This window comes from Mustela lutreola, chromosome 2, assembly GCF_030435805.1.
Source record: "Mustela lutreola isolate mMusLut2 chromosome 2, mMusLut2.pri, whole genome shotgun sequence".
Taxonomy (NCBI): Eukaryota; Metazoa; Chordata; class Mammalia; order Carnivora; family Mustelidae; genus Mustela; species Mustela lutreola.
In genome coordinates this window covers 102,125,710-102,146,475 of record NC_081291.1, presented here as the reverse complement: position 1 = coordinate 102,146,475, position 20,766 = coordinate 102,125,710, and the positions used below count along the sequence as shown (strand labels likewise).

At 36.5% G+C, this 20,766-nt stretch overlaps 1 protein-coding gene across 5 annotated transcripts in view; it reads left to right on the top strand.

The window, feature by feature from the left end:
• IQCB1 (IQ motif containing B1) overlaps nucleotides 1–20,766 on the top strand; it is a 61,954-nt gene that overhangs the window by 17,160 nt on the left and 24,028 nt on the right. For all 5 annotated transcript variants that reach the window (XM_059162801.1, XM_059162802.1, XM_059162804.1 and 2 more), the window contains 3 exons: nucleotides 3,286–3,464; nucleotides 5,417–5,526; nucleotides 6,177–6,286. In XM_059162801.1, coding sequence (XP_059018784.1) covers nucleotides 3,286–3,464; nucleotides 5,417–5,526; nucleotides 6,177–6,286 — 399 coding nt within the window. The remainder of the gene's footprint in view (nucleotides 1–3,285; nucleotides 3,465–5,416; nucleotides 5,527–6,176; nucleotides 6,287–20,766) is intronic.

Here is a 20,766-nt window from a genome sequence, read left to right as displayed (position 1 = left end):
GAGTATAGCAAGGGTAGTAGGATATAAAATCCATATAAAAATATAAATTGAAGTTTTATGTCAGAAATTGAAATTTTAAGATAATTCAACTTAAAATAGCATAAAAATATGAAATATGTAGGGTTAAATCTGACAAAAGATGGCAAAGACCTGTTCACTTAAAACTATAAGATGCTGCTGAGAGGAATTAAAGAATATGTAAGTAAATGGAAAGATATACCATGTTGCTAGATGAGTAGTACATTATTAAGATCTCCGTTCTCTCTAAATTGATATATATTTTAAATACAGTCCCACTCAAAATCTCATTTCTGTAGAACTTGACATACTGATTTCATATGAAAATCAAAGGGCCTAGAATATAAAATAGTCTAACTTTGAACATGAAAAAAGTTGGAGAGCTAACACTACCCAATTTTAAGACTTTATAAAGCTAATATAATTAGGAAAATGAGGGATGCTTGGGTGGCTCAGTCCGTTAAGCATCTTGTCTTTGGCTCAGGTCATGATCCCAGGGTCCTGGGATCGAGTTCTGCATTGGTCTCCTTGCTCAGCAGGGAGTCTGTTTCTTTCTCTGCCTGTCTTTTCCCTTGCTTGTGTGCTCTCTCTCTGACAAATAAATAAATAAAATCTTAATTAAGACAATGAGGTGTTGATGCAAAAATATGCAAATATATCTATAGAGCAGAATAGAAACCAGAAATAGACTTGCACATATATGAAGAACTGATTTTTAAGATGTGTAAATGTCATTCAGTGGGAAAAGGATAGTCTTTTTAAGAATGATGTAACAGTTGTCTATCAATATTTAAAGAAAAGAGGGGCCCCTGGGTGGCTCAGTGGGTTAAGCCTCTGCCTTCGGCTCAGGTCATGATCTCAGGGTTCTAGGATCAAGCCCCACATTGGGCTCTCTGTTCAGCAGGGAGCCTGCTTCCCCCTCTCTCTCTGCCTGCCTCTCTGCCTACTTGTGATCTCTGTCAAATAAATAAATAAAATATTTTTAAAATATATTAAAAGAATGTTGATCTATACTTACTAACAATAAAAAATTAATTCAAAATGGATAATAGACTTAAATGTAAAATATAAATTATAAAACTTATTGAAGAAAAATAGTAGAAAGCCATTATGATTTTGGATTGCATAAACTTTGTTAAATTCTTAGATATGACACCAAAAGTAAAATCCATGAAAGAAGAAATTGATTAGACTTCATCAAAATTTTAAGCCTGCTCTTCAAAAGACACTTTAAGAAGTGAAAAAGACAAAACACAATGGCAGAAAATATTTGGAAAGCATATAGCTCAAGTGTTTTTATCTGGAATATAAAAAAACTCAAAATTTTTTAAAAAGCCTTGTGAAAAAAAAGCAAAAGATTTGAACTTCATGAGTGGCAAATAAGCACACAGAAAGGGATGCCTGGGTGGATTTGTCAGTTAAGTGTCTATCTTCAGCTCTGGTCATGATTCCAGGGTCCCGAGATCGAGTCCCACATCAGGCTCCTTGCTTGGCAGGAAGCCTGCTTCTCCCTCTGCCTCTGTCTGCCGCTCCCCCTGCTCATGCTCTCTTTCTCTGACAAATAAATACATAAGATCTTAAAACACGCACACACACACACACACACACACAAAGATGTTCAGCAACACTAGTCATTAGGGTGATACCACTATACGCTTGGGATTTTGTTGTTGTTGGGGTTTTTTTTTGTTTTTTTTTGTTTTTTTAAGATTTTATTTATTTACTTGAGAGAGAGAGAGAATGAGAGAGATGAGAGGAGGGAGGTCAGTGGGAGAAGCGGGCTCCCTGCCAAGCAGGGAGCCCAATGTGGGACTCCATCCCGGGACTCCAGGATCAGGACCTGAGCCAAAGGCAATCACTCAGCCAACTGAGCCATCCAGGCGCCCACCACTCTACGCTTGTTAAACAGCTAAAATTTAATACATTGACCCAAGTGTTGACAAGAATATGGAGGAATCAAGTGCTGCTAGTGGGAGTGATAAAATTTTGGAAGGTAGTTTGACATTTTCTTATAAGCGTGTGTCTACCATATTATCTATCTATTCCACTTCTAGGTATTTGCTGGAGAAAAATGAAACCATATGTCCATACAAAGACTTGTATACAAATGTTAATAGTTTTATCTATAATAGCCAATGACTAGAAACAACTCCATTGTCCATTAGGGGTGAACGAACTATATGGTATATCCATACAATAGGCTACTACTCAGCAGGAAAAAAAAGGAATGAACTATTCACTCATTCATGTTCATAACATGTAGCAGTACAGGTGAATATCAAAATAATTGTGCTGAGTGAAAGACGTCAGGCAAAAAAAATACATACTGTATGATTCCATTTGTATAAAGTTCTAGAAAATGTGAACTAATTTATAGTGTCAGAAAGTAGATCAATTGCAAAAAATTTTTATTCAGCTCAGCTATTAATGAAGGAACCAGTAAGATGTTTATATAGGTTCAAAGGAGAATTTGAGGAGGGGAGATTTATAGAGTGGTTTGTCAAAGGAATGTAGAAATGAATTTGCTAATAGCTAAAAAAACAATAAATAGTAACCTTTACAGTTAACTTTTTCTACTGGCTAAAATCGATTTGTATTATTGAGTGAGACTCTATTTGCATTGCTCTCAGAAAAGAATCATTGTTACTTGTTTTCTATAAGCCAACCTCTGCTTACATATTCCTTACTGGGGGACTGGGGGTGGGGGTGGTGAGTAAAAGACATGCAGTGATTTCTTTTGACTATTTCTAAGTTCCAGATAAGTTTTCATATCATTGGTAACACAAGGTGTTAGTTGTTAGTATAATGAAGAAAATACCTAAGGAAAGGTAAATTCCTTCTATGTTAAGTCCATGATAATTGAATATCTGTGGAATTTTTGTCTTTATACATCATTAAGCAATGGACCATGTACTGTTTTGTGATTTTCCTCTTATTGTTGAAGTTTTTGAATCATTATTTAACATTTTGTACATTTATCTTTCCTCTGCAATTTGACTGCAGGTTTTTCATAGGATAGGGCATTTAGCTGCTTTGTATTCCGTTTTACCTAGCATAGTGCCTTAGACACAGTAGAAATTCAATAAATAGTAATTGGTTTAATGTGATGTGTCCTTGGAACTATGCTATATCTTTAAAAAATGCGTTATCTGCTTGCATGCTGGCACAGTTAAGCATCAAGTTGCTAGAATTTTTATGTTTAATTTTTTATGTTACCTCTGCATCCATCATTAATGGTATATTCCTTCTTTTTATTTTGTCTGTTAGTGGTGACCTACTCCGAATAGAAGGAAAAACTCTGCATTCAATTTTAGATGAAGTTGTTTTTAAGCTTTTGTCAACTCCTAGCCCAGTCATAAGAAGTACTGCTACAAAGCTCTTATTGCTGATGACTGAATCCCATCAGGAAATTTTGATTTTACTGAGATTAAGTGCCTGCTACAAAGGTAGTGCATATATTCTTTCTTTCCTGTAGATTCTCAAAAAGAAATAATGGTTTCTGGAACCATTATTTCTGTTCTATGGAAAACAAAATTCCAATTTTTTTTTAAGGTTTTTATTTTTATTCCAGTTGTTAACAGGCAGTATAATATTAATTTAAGGAACATGATTTAGTGGTCAAATAGTGATGGGGATTCTTCATCTCCAGAATCAAATGTGTATACTTACTAACACCAGACCATATTATGTGGAAATTTTTAAAGATTAGAACATTACATTTAGGACCCAACTACATGGGCCTTCAAAACATGCTTGAAGATTTGGAAGGCACTATTTATTTATTTATTTATTTGAATTTTAGATTTAAAAATTTTTTTTAAAGATTTTATTTATTTATTTGACAGAGATCACAAGTAGGCAAAGAGGCCAGGCAGAGAGAGAGGAGGAAGCAGGCTCCCCACTGAGCAGAGAGCCCAATGCAGGGCTCGATCCCAGGACCCTGGGATCATGACCTGAGCCAAAGGCAGAGGTTTTAATCCACCGAGCCACCCAGGCGCCCCTGGAAGGCACTATTTAGTAACTTACCTTGTATCAGTCATTACTTTGAACATTATAATTATGTTATGTTATAGGAATAGAGAGGGAAAGAAGGTGGGACTAATAGAATTATTTGATATTGTGTCAGATACATATTTTTAAATTCCATAGTTAGATTTCTTCTATAGAAATATGAATGTCCAACAGACTTCATTATAAAGGAATTTCACCTGAACAGTTCTTCTCCCTTTCTTTTCTCAATAGAACTTACTCAATTTCTTCAAGATATTTTACAGAATATGAGAACTTGAGTTTTAAAGAGAGTATAAAGACATGGACAGATCCATATAGTGGCTTCCCCAATTATACACTCCAAGGGCATTTTACTTTATTTATATTGAATATATACATTATAATACATTATTCCAATGTGCTTATAAATAGTACTTTATATCTTATACTACTACTGTGTTTTATTTTATGATGAAAATGCGGTATTTGTGGCACTTCTATAATAATTGCTTAGTAACCTATTGATTTGCCCCAAATTACATATAATACTATATTTTTATTTAGCAATAATTTTAAGAATGACTAATAATAACCTGTTTAAATGCTTCCACAGTGTAGGCATTTGCTCAGTATGTTATTATCTTTTAAAAAATGTTTCAGTTTAAGATATTTATTTTCAAACAGGAAAAAAATTATCTCCACTCTTTGACTTAAAACAGTGATTCCAGGGGTGCCGGGGTGGCTCAGTCATTGAGCCTCTGCCTTTGGCTCAGGTTATGATCCCAGGGTCCTGGGGTCAAGCCCTGCCTCAGGCTCTCTACTCAGCGGGAAACCTGCTTCTACCTCTCCTGCTCCCCCTGATTCTGTTCCCTCTCTCACTGTCTCTATCTCTCTGTCAAATGAATAAATAGAATCTTTTAAAAAAACACAAATGGTTCCACTTACCTTTTTTTTTTTTAAAGATTTTATTTATTTATTTGACAGAGAGAGATCACAAGTAGGCAGAGAGGCAGGCAGAGAGAGAGAGAGAGGAGGAAGCAGGCTCCCCACTGAGCAGAGAGCCTGATGCGGGACTCGATCCCAGGACCCTGAGATCATGACCTGAGCCGAAGGCAGCGGCTTAACCCACTGAGCCACCCAGGCGCCCCCACTTACCTTTTTTTAATTTAAAGATGCTGAATAGGTTTTTGCCTCAGATCCTACATGTGGGCACATAAAAACTCTTAGGATGGAGAAATATCCTAAAGACCTCAATCTAGAAGTCTTTGAGAAAAGGAAAGTCATGTGATTAATTTTGCTGTAATATTCATTTGTTTCTAAATCAGACTTTATAACCTCTAATTAATACTGATTAGATAACAAATCATATTTTATTATTAACTGTTATACCTTTGTTACTCCATTTCAGGACTCAGAAGTCTTCTAAATAAATATGAACCTGGGACAGAGTTCAGTCAAGAACTTGGACAGCTCATTGCCCTTTTAACCCCTAAGGTCTATCAGGAAGTAGAAGAACAGGTAATAAATTATAAAAATAATTTGCATATATGCTAACATTTCAGTAAACATTTTAGTTTGAAAATACTGGAGACTGGTAGCCTCTTGAATCTTTTATTTGCTGTCTCTTCCTCTTTCTTTATTTATCTCCCCTCAACATTCAGACCAGTCATAGTTTGATCGGGGAAGGGGTTTTTATAGAACCAAGTTTTTAACCGTAGAGCCCTTTTTTCCATCCTGTTCAGAGTTCTTCATCCCCTTGAATGCTTGAATAAGTGAGACCCAGCATGAGAAGTCAAACAAAGAGGGTGAAGCATTAAATAAGCAGAGCTATAAAATCCTGATAAAAGGAGTGGAAGGGATATTAAGGAGAATTCAGAGCTAATCAAACTATCTTTAACCCATTGAGCCACCCAGGTGCCCCTAATCAAACTATCTTGAATACATTTTAGATACTGTCTGAGAGCCTAATGTATCTCCTTTGGGAGATCAAGTTTAATATTCTTAGACATTACCTGTCCTAGACCTATGAAATTGTTGCCTCTTGCCCAGTTTATTAGAGATAGAGATTAATACTTGTGCATTATTTTAAGTTGATATTTTAGGTTGTTGACTTCTAAAAAAGACTTTCATGGAGATGCCTCTAAATTAATTCTGGCCTTTAATTTCAGAAACTACATCAAGCAGCTTGCTTGATTCAAGCTTATTGGAAGGGTTTCCAAACTAGAAAGAGATTAAAGAAGCTTCCATCTGCTGTGATTATTTTGCAGAGGAGTTTCAGGTAAAAAGTTTTGGTGAAAGGAATCATGATCTCAGAGTATAGCTGTATCTTATTATAGTATTACAGAGTAAAAACTTAGGATGTTTTTTCCCCCCAATTTTCTAATATGTTTCTCTTAATCTTTTTTTAATTGAAGTGTAGTTCACATACAATATTATGTGTCAGTTGTAAAACAGTGATTCAACATTTATATACATTGTGAAATGACTATCACATCAGGATAAGTCTAGTTATCAACTGTCAGCACACAAATATATTACAATATTTTTTACTCTATTCCCTATGCTTTGCTTTACATCCTGTGACTTAACTTATTTCACAACTGGAAGTTTGTACTTCTTTTCACCTATTTTATTCACACCCCTACTCCTCTCCCCTCTAGCAACCATGAGCAGGAGGGGCAGAGGAAGAGGGATGTCAAGCAGATTCCATGTTGAGTGTGGAGCCTGACGCAGGGCTCAATGTCATAACCGTGAGATCACGACCTGAACCAAAACCAAGAGTCAGAAGCTTAACCAACTGCACCACCCACATCCCCCTTTGTTTCTCCATATAAATGTAGAATCATATGGCATTTGGTTTTCTCTGATTTAATTTCACTTAGCATAATTCCCTCTAGGTCCATCCATGTTACCACAAATGGTAAGATTTCATTCTTTTTTTATGGCTGAGTAACATTCCATTTTATTTATATACTACATCTTCTTTATCCATCTATTGATGGACACTTAGGTTGCTTCCATATCTTGGCTATTATAAATAATGCTGGAGTGGAGATGGTGTGCATATATCTTTTTGAATTAGTATTTTCATTTTCTTTGGATAAATATACATAAATGGATTTGCTGGATTGTAAGGTATTTCTATTTTTAATTTTTTTAGGAACTTCCACTCTGTTTTCCATAGTGGCTACACCAAATTACATTTTCACCAGCATTGAACTTGGGTTGCCTTTTTTTTCACATCCTTGCCAAAGTTTTTTATTTCTTGTCTTTTTATATTAGCTGTTCTGACAGGTGTGAGGTGGTAACTCATTGTGGTTTTGATTTGCATTTCCCTTGATGATGAGAGATGGTGAACATTTTTTTCATCTGTCTGTTGGCCAGCTGTATATGCTCCTTGGAAAAATGTGTATTCAGGTTCTCTACCCATTTTTTAATTGAACTGTTTGTGGATCATCTTTGGTGTTGAGTTCTAAGAGTTCTTTATATATTTTGGATATTAACCTCTTACGGGAGATAGCATTTGCAGATATCTTTCCTATTCTGTAGCTTGCCTTTTTGTTTTGTGGATATTATATTACTGTGTATAAAAGCTTTTTAGTTTGACATACACCTGGTAGTTTATTTTTGCTTTTGTTGTCATGTCTGAGGAGACAGATCCAAAAAGTCTTGCTAAGACTGATATCTAAGTTTACTGCCAGTAAACTGCCAGTTTTGTTTTAGGAGTTTGGGGTTTCATGTCTTACATTTAGGTCTTTAATCCATTTGGAGTTTATTTTTGTGTATAAAAAGTGGTCCAGTTTATTCATTTGCATGTCCAATTTTCCCAACATCATTTGTTGAAGAGATTATCATTGTATATTCTTGCCTCCTTTGTCATAGATTATTGAACATATGTAGGTATATTTCTGGGCTTTATATTCTGTTCCACTGGTCTAAATATATTTGAGCCAACACCATACTGTTTGGATTATTATAGTTTTATAGTATAGTTTGAAATCTGGGAATGTGATACCTCCAGCTTTGTTCTTTCTCAAGATTGGTTTGGCTATTCAAAGTCTTATGTGGTTCCATACAAGTTTTAGGATTCATTTGTACTAGTTCTATTAAAAACGCCAATGTAGATTGAGACTACATTGAATCTGTAGGTTACTTTGAGTAGTATGGATATTTTAACAATATTAAATCTTCAAATCCATGAGCACAATATATCTTTTCACTTATTTGTGTCATCTTTGATTTATTTCATCAGTGTCTCAAAGTTTTCAGAGTACAGGTCTTTCACTTCCTTGTTTAAATATATTCCTGTATTTTATTCTCTTGGTATGATTGTAAATGGGATTGTTTTCTTAATTTCTCTTTCTGCTACTTCATTATTAGTATATAGAAATACCAACAGATTTCTATCAATTTTATATCCTGCAAATTTACTGAAATCATTTATTCTAATAGCTTTTTGGTAGAATCTTTAGGTTTTTCTAACTGGGTGTTATATGCAACTGATGAATTATTAAACATTACATCTGAAACTGATGATGTACTATATGTTGGCTAATTGAATTTGAATTTAAATTTTAAAAACTTCAGGGTTTTCTATATATAGTATTATATTATGAGGAAACAGTGATAGTTTACTTCTTCCTTTCCATTTTAGATGCCTCTTATTTCTTTTTCTTATTTAATTGCTGTGACTAGGATTTCCAGAACCATATTGAATAAACTGGCAAGAGTGGACATCAGTGTTTTGTCCTGATCATGGAGGAGAAACTCTCAGTTTTTCACCATTGAATATGATGTTAGCTATGGGTTTGTCAGATATACCCTGTATTATTTAGAGATATCTTCCACCTATACATACTTTATTGAGAGTTTTTACCATAAATGACTGTTGAATTTTGCCATTTGCTTTTATTTGTGAATATTGAACCATCCTTGCATCCCTGGAATAAATCCCACTTGATCGTGGGATATGATTCTTTTAACGTATTGTTGAATTCATTTTGCTAGTATTCTGTTGAGGAATTTTGCATCAGGGTTTATCAGGGTTATTGGCCTGTATTTTCTTTTTTTTTGTAGTGTTTTTGTTTTTGATACCAAAGTAATGCTGACCTTGTAGAATGAATTTGGAAGTATTCCTTTCTCTTAAATTTTTTAGAGTAGTTTGAGAAGAGTAGGTATTAACTCTAAAATGTTTGGTAGAATTCACGTGGGAACCCACTGATCCTGGACTTTTGTTTGTCAAGAGCTTTTTGATTACTCATTCAATATAATTATTAGTAATTGGTGTGTTAAGATTTTGTTTCTTCCTGACTCATTCTTGTAAGATTGCATATTTCATTTCTTCTAGGTTGTCCAATTTGTTGGCATATAATTTTTCATAGTAGTCTCTTATAATCCTATGTATTTCTGTGGTGTTAGTTTTAACCTCTCTTTCATCTTTAATTTTATTTATTTAGGCGTCTCTCTTTTTTTCCTTGATGAATTTGGCTAAAGGTTGATTAATTTAGTTTATATTTTCAGAGAAGCAGTTTTTAGTTTCATTGATCTTTTCTAATTTTTTTACTCTTTTATTTATTTCAGCTCTTGTCTTTAGAATATTTTCTTCAATTAACTGTGGGCTTTGTTTTTCTTTTTCTAATTCTTTTAGGTATAAGATTACATGATTGTACATTTTTCTTATTTTTTGAGGTAGGCATATATTGCTCTAAACTTTCTTCTTGGAACTGCTTTTGCTGCAACCCATAGATTTTGGAATGTTCTGTTTCCATTTTTATTTGTGTTAATTTTTAATTTACTCTTTGATTTCTTTGTTGACCCACTGGTTATTTTATAGCATGTTGTTTAGCCTCCATATGTTTGTGTTTTTTCTGTTGTGTTTTTTTTTCTTATAATTGACTTCTATTTTTTTACCAGTGTAGTTGGAAAGATGTTTGATATGGTTTCAGTCTTAAATTTATTGAGATTTGTTTTGTGGTCTAACATGTGAGCTATTCTCAAGAATATTCCATGTGCAATTGAAAATAATATGTAGTTTGCTGTTTGGGGATGGAATGATCTGTATATATGTTAAATCCCTCTGGTCTAATGTGTTGTTTAAGTTCACTTTTTCCTTATTGATTTTCTGTCTGGATGATCTATTCATTGGCATAAGTGGGTTATTGATGTCCCTGCTCTTGCATTACTGTCATTTACTCCCTTTACATTTATTAGGGATATATACTTGCTTTATATATTTAGTTGCTTCTACATTGGGTGCTTATATGTATTTACAACTGTTATATCCTCTTGTATTGATTTCTTCATCATTATGTAATGCCCTTATTTGTCACATTATGGGCTTTCACATAAAGTTTATTTTGTCTGATATATGTATTGCTACTCCACCTTTCTTTTCACTTCATTTGCATGGAGTATCTTTTTTCCATCCCTTTATTTTCAGCTTGTGTGTGTCTTTAGGTCTGAAGTGAGTCTCATGGGCAGCATGTAGATGGGTGTTGGCTTTTTATCCATTCTGTTCTCTGTCTTTTTTTGAGCATTTAGTCCATTTACATTTCATGTATTTATGACAGGTAGGTACTTATTGCCATTTTGTTACTATTTCCTAGTTTTTATAGTTCTGTTTTTTCTTTTTTCTGTGATTTGATGACTTTCCTTACTGTTATGGTTGGCTGTCTTTTTATTTGTTGTGTACCTATTACAGATTTTGGGTTTGTGGTTACCATGAAGTTCCTATATAACACTCTAATTATGGTGGTCTATATTAAGTTAATGGTCAACATGAATTTGAATACATTCTAAAACACTCCCTATCACCATGGGGTTTTTTTTGTTTTTGATGTCATATTTTGCCCCATAACTAATTATTGTAGGTACAGTTCACTTCATTGCTTTTTATTTTTAAGATTATTTATTTGACAGAGAGAGTGAGCGAGAGAGAGAGAACACAAGCAGGGGGAGTGGGATAGAGAGGAGCAGGCTTCCCACGCAGCGGGGAGCCTGATGTGGGGCTCGATCCCAGGACCCTGGGATCATGACCTGCACCGAAGGCAGATGCTTAATGACTGAGCCACCCAGGCACCCCTGCTTTTGTCTTCTAACCTTCATACTAGCTTTATTTTTTTTTTTTAAGATTTTATTTATTTATTTGACAGAGATTACAAGTAGGCAGAGAGGCAGGCAGAGAGAGAGGAGGGGAAACAGGCTCCCTGCTGAGCAGAGATCCCAGTGCAGGGCTGGATCCCAGGATCCTGGGTTCATGACCTGAGCCGAAGGCAGAGGCTTTAACCCACTGAGCCACCCAGGCGTCCCTCAGCTACTATTTCTTCAGATAAGTTTTCTACCCCTTGCTCTGACCCTACTCCTTCTGAGACCCGTAATATACAAATATACACTTGATGTTGTCCCAGAAGTCCTTTAAATTATTCTAATTTTTTCAAGTTCTTCATTCATTTTGCTATTAAGCTTGGGTAATTTCCACTACACAGTCTTCCAGATTGCTGTTTGGTTCTTCTGCATTACCTAATCTGCCTTTGATTTCCTTCTAGTTTACTTTTCATTTCATTTATTGTATTCTTTAGCTCTAATTGGTTCTGTTTTTTTTTTTTTTATTTTATTTGTCTTTGTAGAAGTTCTGTGTTTATCCATTCTTATCCCAAGTTTAGTGAGCATTTTTATGACCATTACATTGACTTCTTTATATGTTAGATTGTTCATCTCCATTTCATATGGTTCTTCTAAAGAGTTTTCTTTTTCTTTCATTTGGGCCATATTCCTCATTTGTCTGACTTACTGTATTTGCTTCTATGTATTAGGTCGATCAATTCCTGGTCTTGAAAGGGTAGCCTTATATAGAAGGCACTCTAGAAGGCCCAGAAGCACAGTCCTCATCCGGTCACCAGAACCAGGTGTTGCAGGGGTATTCCCTTTATGGGTTCCATTCTCTCACCTTTTATGATTGGGCTACAACTCTTGTGGGCACATTGGCAGGTGGGGCTGCCTGCAGCTCCCCCTGGCAGCCAATTTGGATGGGTGCTGATCCAGGCCAGTGCTTCTACTGAATGCGGTGAATGTCTGAAATGGAACATACCAGTACTACCATTCCCAGAGAAAGTCCCTATAGATCCTGGCCCTCCAGCACACAGCCTAAAATCAGTCAGTAAATTTCCTTTACATATGGCTAGGGACTTTTTAAAATTCTGCTTTTGTGCTGGTTCTCAGAGCAATTAAGTTTGAGCCTGGGACCTTTTAAGAACAGAGTCTTGATTTCCTATAGCCTACCTACTGTCCCAGAATTAAGCCCCACTGATTTTCAAAGCTGGACATTATGGGCACTTCTTCAGGTGCATGTCCTAGGGCAGGGTTGTCTGATGTGGAGTTTGTGTCTGTGGTATCTCTCCCCAGAGGTTTAACAATTGAACCACCCAGGTGCTCCCCCCTCTTTTTTTTTTCCAGTTTTACTAATAACTTTACTTAAATAAGACATAGAAACTTCTGTACTGAGAAATATAAAACAAAAGCCACACATTTCCTTGTGTAAAGCTATATTTTATGGTAACTAGAATAGTTAGAACACAGTTTGTCATTTATTTATTTGAAGTGGACCAAAAATGAAATACTAAAGACATTGCCCAATTTTTTATATGACTGACCCATCCAGATTCTTAGAGCAATGAAAAGAATAAAACACACACATATACACACACATGCACACAAATAAATGACTTAGCTCCTCGCCATTTAGGATGAAATAGAGCTATCTCAGAGGTGATTTTTTTCATGCAGCCTTAAACTTAAAGCTAAATTTTCGTTCACAAAGTGAAACTTGCATATTTCAGAAGTCAGTTTTTTAAGAGAACTAAAACTAGTCTTTTAATAACTGTAATAACTGCAGCTGTATTTTTCAGTTATAAAAATATTTTAAGGGGCTCCTGGGTGGCTCAGTGGGTTAAAGCCTCTGCCTTTGGCTCAGGTCACAATCCCAGAGTCCTTGGGATCTAGCCCGTCGGGATCTCTGCTCAGCAGGGAGCCTGCTTCCTCCTTTCTCTCTGCCTGCCTGTCTGCCTGCTTGTGATCTCTGTCTGTCAAATAAATAAATAAAAGCTTTAAAAAAAATATTTTAGGGGCACCTGGGTGGCTCAGTGGGTTGATGCCTCTGCCTTCAGCTCAGGTCATGATCCCAAGGTCCTGGGATCAAGCCCCGAGTCAGGCTCTCTGCTCTGTGGGGAGCCTGTTTCCTTCTCTCTCTGCCTGCCTCTCTGCCTACTTGTGATCTGTCAAATAAATAAATAAAATATTTTTTAAAAAAAATTTAATATAGTAAACTAAAATTTAGATTTAAGTCATTGATGAAAGTTTCCTTTAGAGAAGTTAGATTATTAATATGGGGCATGAGTTTTGTTGTTTTGTTTTGTTTTTTAAAACAAGCGTTTTTAAGATATATTTCAATTGCCTAATATATGCCAGAGGCAATGCTGGGTATTGGGAGAGTTAGAAAGACTAAATTTTGTATCCTCCCTCACCAACTTTGGGCTGAATGACTGGGGACAAGATGCCTAACTTCTCTGTGCCTTAAATTTCCCATCTATTTAATGGGGATAATTGTCTGTGTTCCTCCCAAGATTAAAATAATATAAAGGGTTTTGGGGGTTTTTTTAGCATATTACCTGGAACTTAGAAAAGATGACAGTGGGGAAAATGCATCTGGCAAGTTTTTTGCCTTTGAGGGTTTACAAATCTAGTTAGACAAATAGATACCTTAAATAAATTGTACTTGTGAGAGGCAGTTATAATCCATTACAGCATTGCTCAAAGTTCACTGTGTATCCTACAATGTATTTATTTAAAAACATGTTTAAAAGGATTTCTTGGTCAAATAAATTTGGGAAATGATGAATACTTAGAGAGTCACAATGTATATTATTCTTTTAAAAAATCTGAGATGTTCTTTGTATAGCCCTGCCTTCTGTGGTGAAGGTAGAGGGTTTATTACTTAACGGATTCTACTTGCTTTCATTCTCAGCTATCTGTCATCTTTACATTTAAAGGTACCCCTGTACCATGGATTCAGACATTTAATGTTTAGTCTCACTATAGTTGTCAAATTTGCCAGTCTGCTTTGTCTTGTAATATTAAAATCTGTATTTAAAAATATCCCAGGATTATGGATTTTTGTCCACTTAGAAGTATATCTATGGAGTCTAATTAATGTTCCACTATTTTAAAATAGAAATTCTATTACTTTATGTAATAAAATCAGTCCAGTTATAAATATTTCCATTAAAATTATTTTCCATTAATTTTTTAAAAGATTTTATTTATTTATTTGATAGACAGAGATCACAAATAGGCAGAGAGAGAGGGGGAAAGCAGACTCCCTGCTGAGCAGAGACCCAGATGCAGGGCTCAATCCCACAACCCTGAGCTAAAGGCAGAGGCTTAAACCCACTGAGGCACCCAGGTGCCGCTTCCATTAAATTTTAGCTGTGAAGCCAAAATTATTTAAATATCACATTATAATTAGTTTGTTTTTTCCAGGATTTTGAGTTTGAAGTTTTAGGGCAGATTGAAGTATAGATTTAGCTTTGGGTTCTCTTTATTAATTCATTAGTTTTGTTTTTTGTTTTTTTTTTTTTTTTTTTTTTTTTTATCATTAAATACCTCTTTATTTTTTTTTTTTCTATTAAATTTGCTAATTTTTATAGTAATAACAATCTAGAATTCTATAAACATATATTTTTATCCCCAGGGGTACAGGTCTGTGAATCACCAGGTTTACACACTTCACAGCACTCACCAAAGCACATACCCTCCCCAATGTCCATAATCCCACCCCCTTCTCCCAAACCCCCTCCCCCCGGCAACCCTCAGTTTGTTTTGTGAGATTAAGAGTCACTTATGGTTTGTCTCCCTCCCAATCCCATCTTGTTTCATTTATTCTTCTTCTACCCACTTAAGCCTCCATGTTGCATCACCACTTCCTCATATCAGGGAGATCATATGATAGTTGTCTTTCTCTGCTTGACTTATTTCGCTAAGCATGATACGCTCTAGTTCCATCCACGTTGTTGCAAATGGCAAGATTTCATTTCTTTTGATGGCTGCATAGTATTCCATTGTGTATATATACCACATCTTCTTGATCCATTCATCTGTTGATGGACATCTAGGTTCTTTCCATAGTTTGGCTATTGTGGACATTGCTGCTATAAACATTCGGGTGCATGTGTCCCTTTGGATCACTACATTTGTATCTTTAGGGTAAATACCCAATAGTGCAATTGCTGGGTCATAGGGCAGTTCTATTTTCAACATTTTGAGGAACCTCCATGCTGTTTTCCAGAGTGGCTGCACCAGCTTGCATTCCCACCAACAGTGTAGGAGGGTTCCCCTTTCTCCGCATCCTCGCCAGCATCTGTCATTTCCTGACTTGTTGATTTTAGCCATTCTGACTGGTGTGAGGTGATATCTCATTGTGGTTTTGATTTGTATTTCCCTGATGCCGAGTGATATGGAGCACTTTTTCATGTGTCTGTTCCCCATCTGGATGTCTTCTTTGCAGAAATGTCTGTTCATGTCTTCTGCCCATTTCTTGATTGGATTATTTGTTCTTTGGGTGTTGAGTTTGCTAAGTTCTTTATAGATTCTGGACACTAGTCCTTTATCTGATATGTCGTTTGCAAATATCTTCTCCCATTCTGTCAGTTGTCTTTTGATTTTGTTAACTGTTTCCTTTGCTGTGCAAAAGCTTTTGATCTTGATGAAATCCCAGTAGTTCATTTTTTCCCTTGCTTCCCTTGCCTTTTGCGTTGTTCCTAGGAAGATATTGCTGCGGCTGAGGTCGAAGAGGTTGCTGCCCGTGTTCTCCTCAAGGATTTTGATGGATTCCTTTCGTACATTGAGGTCCTTCATCCATTTTGAGTCTATTTTTGTGTGTGGTGTAAGGAAATGGTCCAATTTCATTTTTCTGCATGTGGCTGTCCAATTTTCCCAGCACCATTTATTGAAAAGGCTGTCTTTTTTCCATTGGACATTCTTTCCTGCTTTGTCGAAGATTAGTTGACCATAGATTTGAGGGTCTATTTCTGGGCTCTCTATTCTGTTCCATTGATCTATGTGTCTGTTTTTGTGCCAGTACCATGTTGTCTTGATGATGACAGCTTTGTAATAGAGCTTGAAGTCCGGAATTGTGATGCCACCAACGTTGGCTTTCTTTTTCAATATCCCTTTGGCTATTCGAGGTCTTTTCTGGTTCCATATAAATTTTAGAATTATTTGTTCCATTTCTTTGAAAAAGATGGATGGTACTTTGATAGGAATTGCATTAAATGTGTAGATTGCTTTAGGTAGCATAGACATTTTCACAATATTTATTCTTCCAATCCAGGAGCATGGAACATTTTTCCATTTCTTTGTGTCTTCCTCAATTTCTTTCATGAGTACTTTATAGTTTTCTGAGTATAGATTCTGTGCCTCTTTGGTTAGGTTTATTCCTAGGTATCTTATGGTTTTGGATGCAATTGTAAATGGGATTGACTCCTTAATATCTCTTTCTTCTGTCTTGCTGTTGGTGTAGAGAAATGCAACTGATTTCTGTGCATTGATTTTATATCCTGACACTTTACTGAATTCCTGTATAAGTTCTAGCAGTTTTGGAGTGGAGTCTTTTGGGTTTTCCACATATAGTATCATATCATCTGCGAAGAGTGATAATTTGACTTCTTCTTTGCCGATTTGGATGCCTTTAATTTCCTTTTGTTGTCTGATTGCTGAGGCTAGGACCTCTAGTACGACGTTGAATAGCAGTGGTGATAATGGACATCCCTGCCGTGTTCCTGACCTTAGCGGAAAAGCTTTCAGTTTTTCTCCATTGAGAATGATATTTGCGGTGGGTTTTTCATAGATGGCTTTGATGATATTGAGGTATGTGCCCTCTATCCCTACACTTTGAAGAGTTTTGATCAGGAAGGGATGTTGTACTTTGTCAAATGCTTTTTCAGCATCTATTGAGAGTATCATATGGTTCTTGTTCTTTCTTTTATTGATGTGTTGTATCACATTGACTGATTTGCGGATGTTGAACCAACCTTGCAGCCCTGGAATAAATCCCACTTGGTCGTGGTGAATAATCTTTTTAATGTACTGTTGAATCCTATTGGCTAGTATTTTGTTGAGTATTTTCGCATCTGTGTTCATCAAGGATATCGGTCTATAGCTCTCTTTTTTGGTGGGATCCTTGTCTGGTTTTGGGATCAAGGTGATGCTGGCCTCATAAAATGAGTTTGGAAGTTTTCCTTCCATTTCTATTTTTTGGAACAGTTTCAGGAGAATAGGAATTAGTTCTTCTTTAAATGTTTGGTAGAATTCCCCCGGGAAGCCGTCTGGCCCTGGGCTTTTGTTTGTTTGGAGATTTTTAATGACTGTTTCAATCTCCTTACTGGTTATGGGTCTGTTCAGGCTTTCTATTTCTTCCTGGTTCAGTTGTGGTAGTTTATATGTTTCTAGGAATGCATCCATTTCTTCCAGATTGTCAAATTTATTGCCGTAGAGTTGCTCATAGTATGTTCTTATAATAGTTTGTATTTCTTTGGTGTTAGTTGTGATCTCTCCTCTTTCATTCATGATTTTATTTATTTGGGTCCTTTCTCTTTTCTTTTTGATAAGTCGGGCCAGGGGTTTATCAATTTTATTAATTCTTTCAAAGAACCAGCTCCTAGTTTCGTTGATTTGTTCTATTGTTTTTTTGGTTTCTATTTCATTGATTTCTGCTCTGATCTTTATGATTTCTCTTCTCCTGCTGGGCTTAGGGTTTCTTTCTTGTTCTTTCTCCAGCTCCTTTAGGTGTAGGGTTAGGTTGTGTACCTGAGACCTTTCTTGTTTCTTGAGAAAGGCTTGTACCGCTATATATTTTCCTCTCAGGACTGCCTTTGTTGTGTCCCACAGATTTTGAACCGTTGTATTTTCATTATCATTTGTTTCCATGATTTTTTTCAATTCTTCTTTAATTTCCCGGTTGACCCATTCATTCTTTAGAAGGATACTGTTTAGTCTCCATGTATTTGGGTTCTTTCCAAACTTCCTTTTGTGGTTGAGTTCTAGCTTTAGAGCATTGTGGTCTGAAAATATGCAGGGAATGATCCCAATCTTTTGATACCGGTTGAGTCCTGATTTAGGACCGAGGATGTGATCTATTCTGGAGAATGTTCCATGTGCACTAGAGAAGAATGTGTATTCTGTTGCTTTGGGATGAAATATTCTGAATATATCTGTGATGTCCATCTGGTCCAGTGTGTCATTTAAGGCCTTTATTTCCTTGCTGATCTTTTGCTTGGATGACCTGTCCATTTCAGTGAGGGGAGTGTTAAAGTCCCCTACTATCATTGTATTATTGTTGATGTGTTTCTTTGATTTTGTTATTAATTGGTTTATATAGTTGGCTGCTCCCACATTGGGGGCATAGATATTTAAAATTGTTAAATCTTCTTGTTGGACAGACCCTTTGAGTATGATATAGTGTCCTTCCTCATCTCTTATTATAGTCTTTGGCTTAAAATCTAATTGATCTGATATAAGGATTGCCACTCCTGCTTTCTTCTGATGTCCATTAGCATGGTAAATTCTTTTCCACCCCCTCACTTTAAATCTGGAGGTGTCTTCGGGCTTAAAATGTGTTTCTTGGAGGCAACATATAGATGGGTTTTGTTTTTTTATCCATTCTGATACCCTGTGTCTTTTGACAGGGGCATTTAGCCCATTCACATTCAGGGTAACTATTGAGAGATATGAATTTAGTGCCATTGTATTGCCTGTAAGGTGACTGTTACTGTATATGGTCTCTGTTCCTTTCTGATCTACCACTTGTAGGCTCTCTCTTTGCTTAGAGGACCCCTTTCAATATTTCCTGTAGAGCTGGTTTGGTATTTGCAAATTCTTTCAGTTGTTGTTTGTCCTGGAAGCTTTTAATCTCTCCTTCTATTTTCAATGATAGCCTAGCTGGATATAGTATTCTTGGCTGCATGTTTTTCTCATTTAGTGCTCTGAAAATATCATGCCAGCTCTTTCTGGCCTGCCAGGTCTCTGTGGATAAGTCAGCTGCCAATCTAATATTTTTACCATTGTATGTTACAGACTTCTTTTCCCGGGCTGCTTTCAGGATTTTCTCTTTGTCATTGAGACTTGTAAATTTTACTATTAGGTGACGGGGTGTGGGCCTATTCTTATTGATTTTGAGGGGCATTCTCTGAACCTCCTGAATTTTGATGCTCGTTCCCTTTGCCATATTGGGGAAATTCTCCCCAATAATTCTCTCCAGTATACCTTCTGCTCCCCTCTCACTTTCTTCTTCTTCTGGAATCCCAATTATTCTAATGTTGTTTCGTCTTATGGTGTCACTTATCTCTCGAATTCTCCCCTCGTGGTCCAGTAGCTGTTTGTCCCTCTTTTGCTCAGCTTCTTTATTCTCTGTCATTTGGTCTTCTATATCACTAATTCTTTCTTCTGCCTCATTTATCCTAGCAGTTAGAGCCTCCATTTTTGACTGCACCTCATTAATAGCTTTTTTGATTTCACCTTGGTTAGATTTTAGTTCTTTTATTTCTCCAGAAAGGGCTTTTATATCTCTCGAGAGGGTTTCTCTAATATCTTCCATGCCTTTTTCGAGCCCGGCTAGAACCTTGAGAATTGTCATTCTGAACTCTAGATCTGACATATTACCGATGTCTGTATTGATTAGGTCCCTAGCCTTCGGTACTGCCTCTTGTTCTTTTTTTTGTGTTGAATTTTTACGTCTTGTCATTTTGTCCAGATAAGAGTAAATGAAGGGGCAAGTAAAATACTAAAAGGGTGGCAACAACCCCAGGAAAATATGCTTTAACCAAATTAGAAGAGATCCAAAATCGTGAGTGGGGAGAAAGGGGATAAAAAGAGGTTCAAAAAGGAAGAAAGAAAGAAAGAAACAAAAAGAAAAGAAAAAGAAAAAAAAAAAGAAAAGAAAAGAAAAGAATTTTTAAAAAAAGAAAACACCTAAGAAAAAAGTAAAAAATATATATATATATATTAGATAAACTAGTAAAAAATCGTTAAAAAAGAAAAAGGTAACAGTTAAAAAAAAAAATTTTTTACCCGAAGGCGAGAAAAAAAAAAAAAAAAAAGAAAAAGAAAAAATTAAATTAACTGCAAGACTAAAAAAAAAATCACAGGAAAAAAGCCATGAGTTCCGTGCTTGGCTTTCTCCTCCTCTGGAATTCTGCTGCTCTCCTTGGTATTGAAACCGCACTCCTTGGTAGGTGAACTTGGTCTCCGGCTGGATTTCTTGTTGATCTTCTGGGGGAGGGGCCTGTTGTAGTGATTCTCAAGTGTCTTTGCCCCAGGCGGAATTACACCGCCCTTCCCCGGGGCCGGGGTGAGTAATCCGCTCGGGTTTGCTTTCAGGAGCTTTTGTTCCCTGAGCGCTTTCCGTAGAGTTCCAGAGGACGGGAATACAAATGGCAGCCTCCTGGTCTCCGGCCCGGAGGAGCCGAGAGCCCAGGGCCCCACTCCTCAGTGCGCCCTCAGAGAACAGCGCCCAGTTACTCCCGTCTGCCTGACCTCCGGCCACGCTCCGAGCTCACTGAGCCTGCGACTGGTTCAAGGTAACACGGAGCTGCGAGCTTACTGTCGGCTCTGTCTCTGTAGCCGGCTTTCCCGTTCCAATACCCGCAAGCTCTGCGACACTCAGACACCCCCGATCCTTCTGTGACCCTGCGGGACCTGAGGCCACGCTGA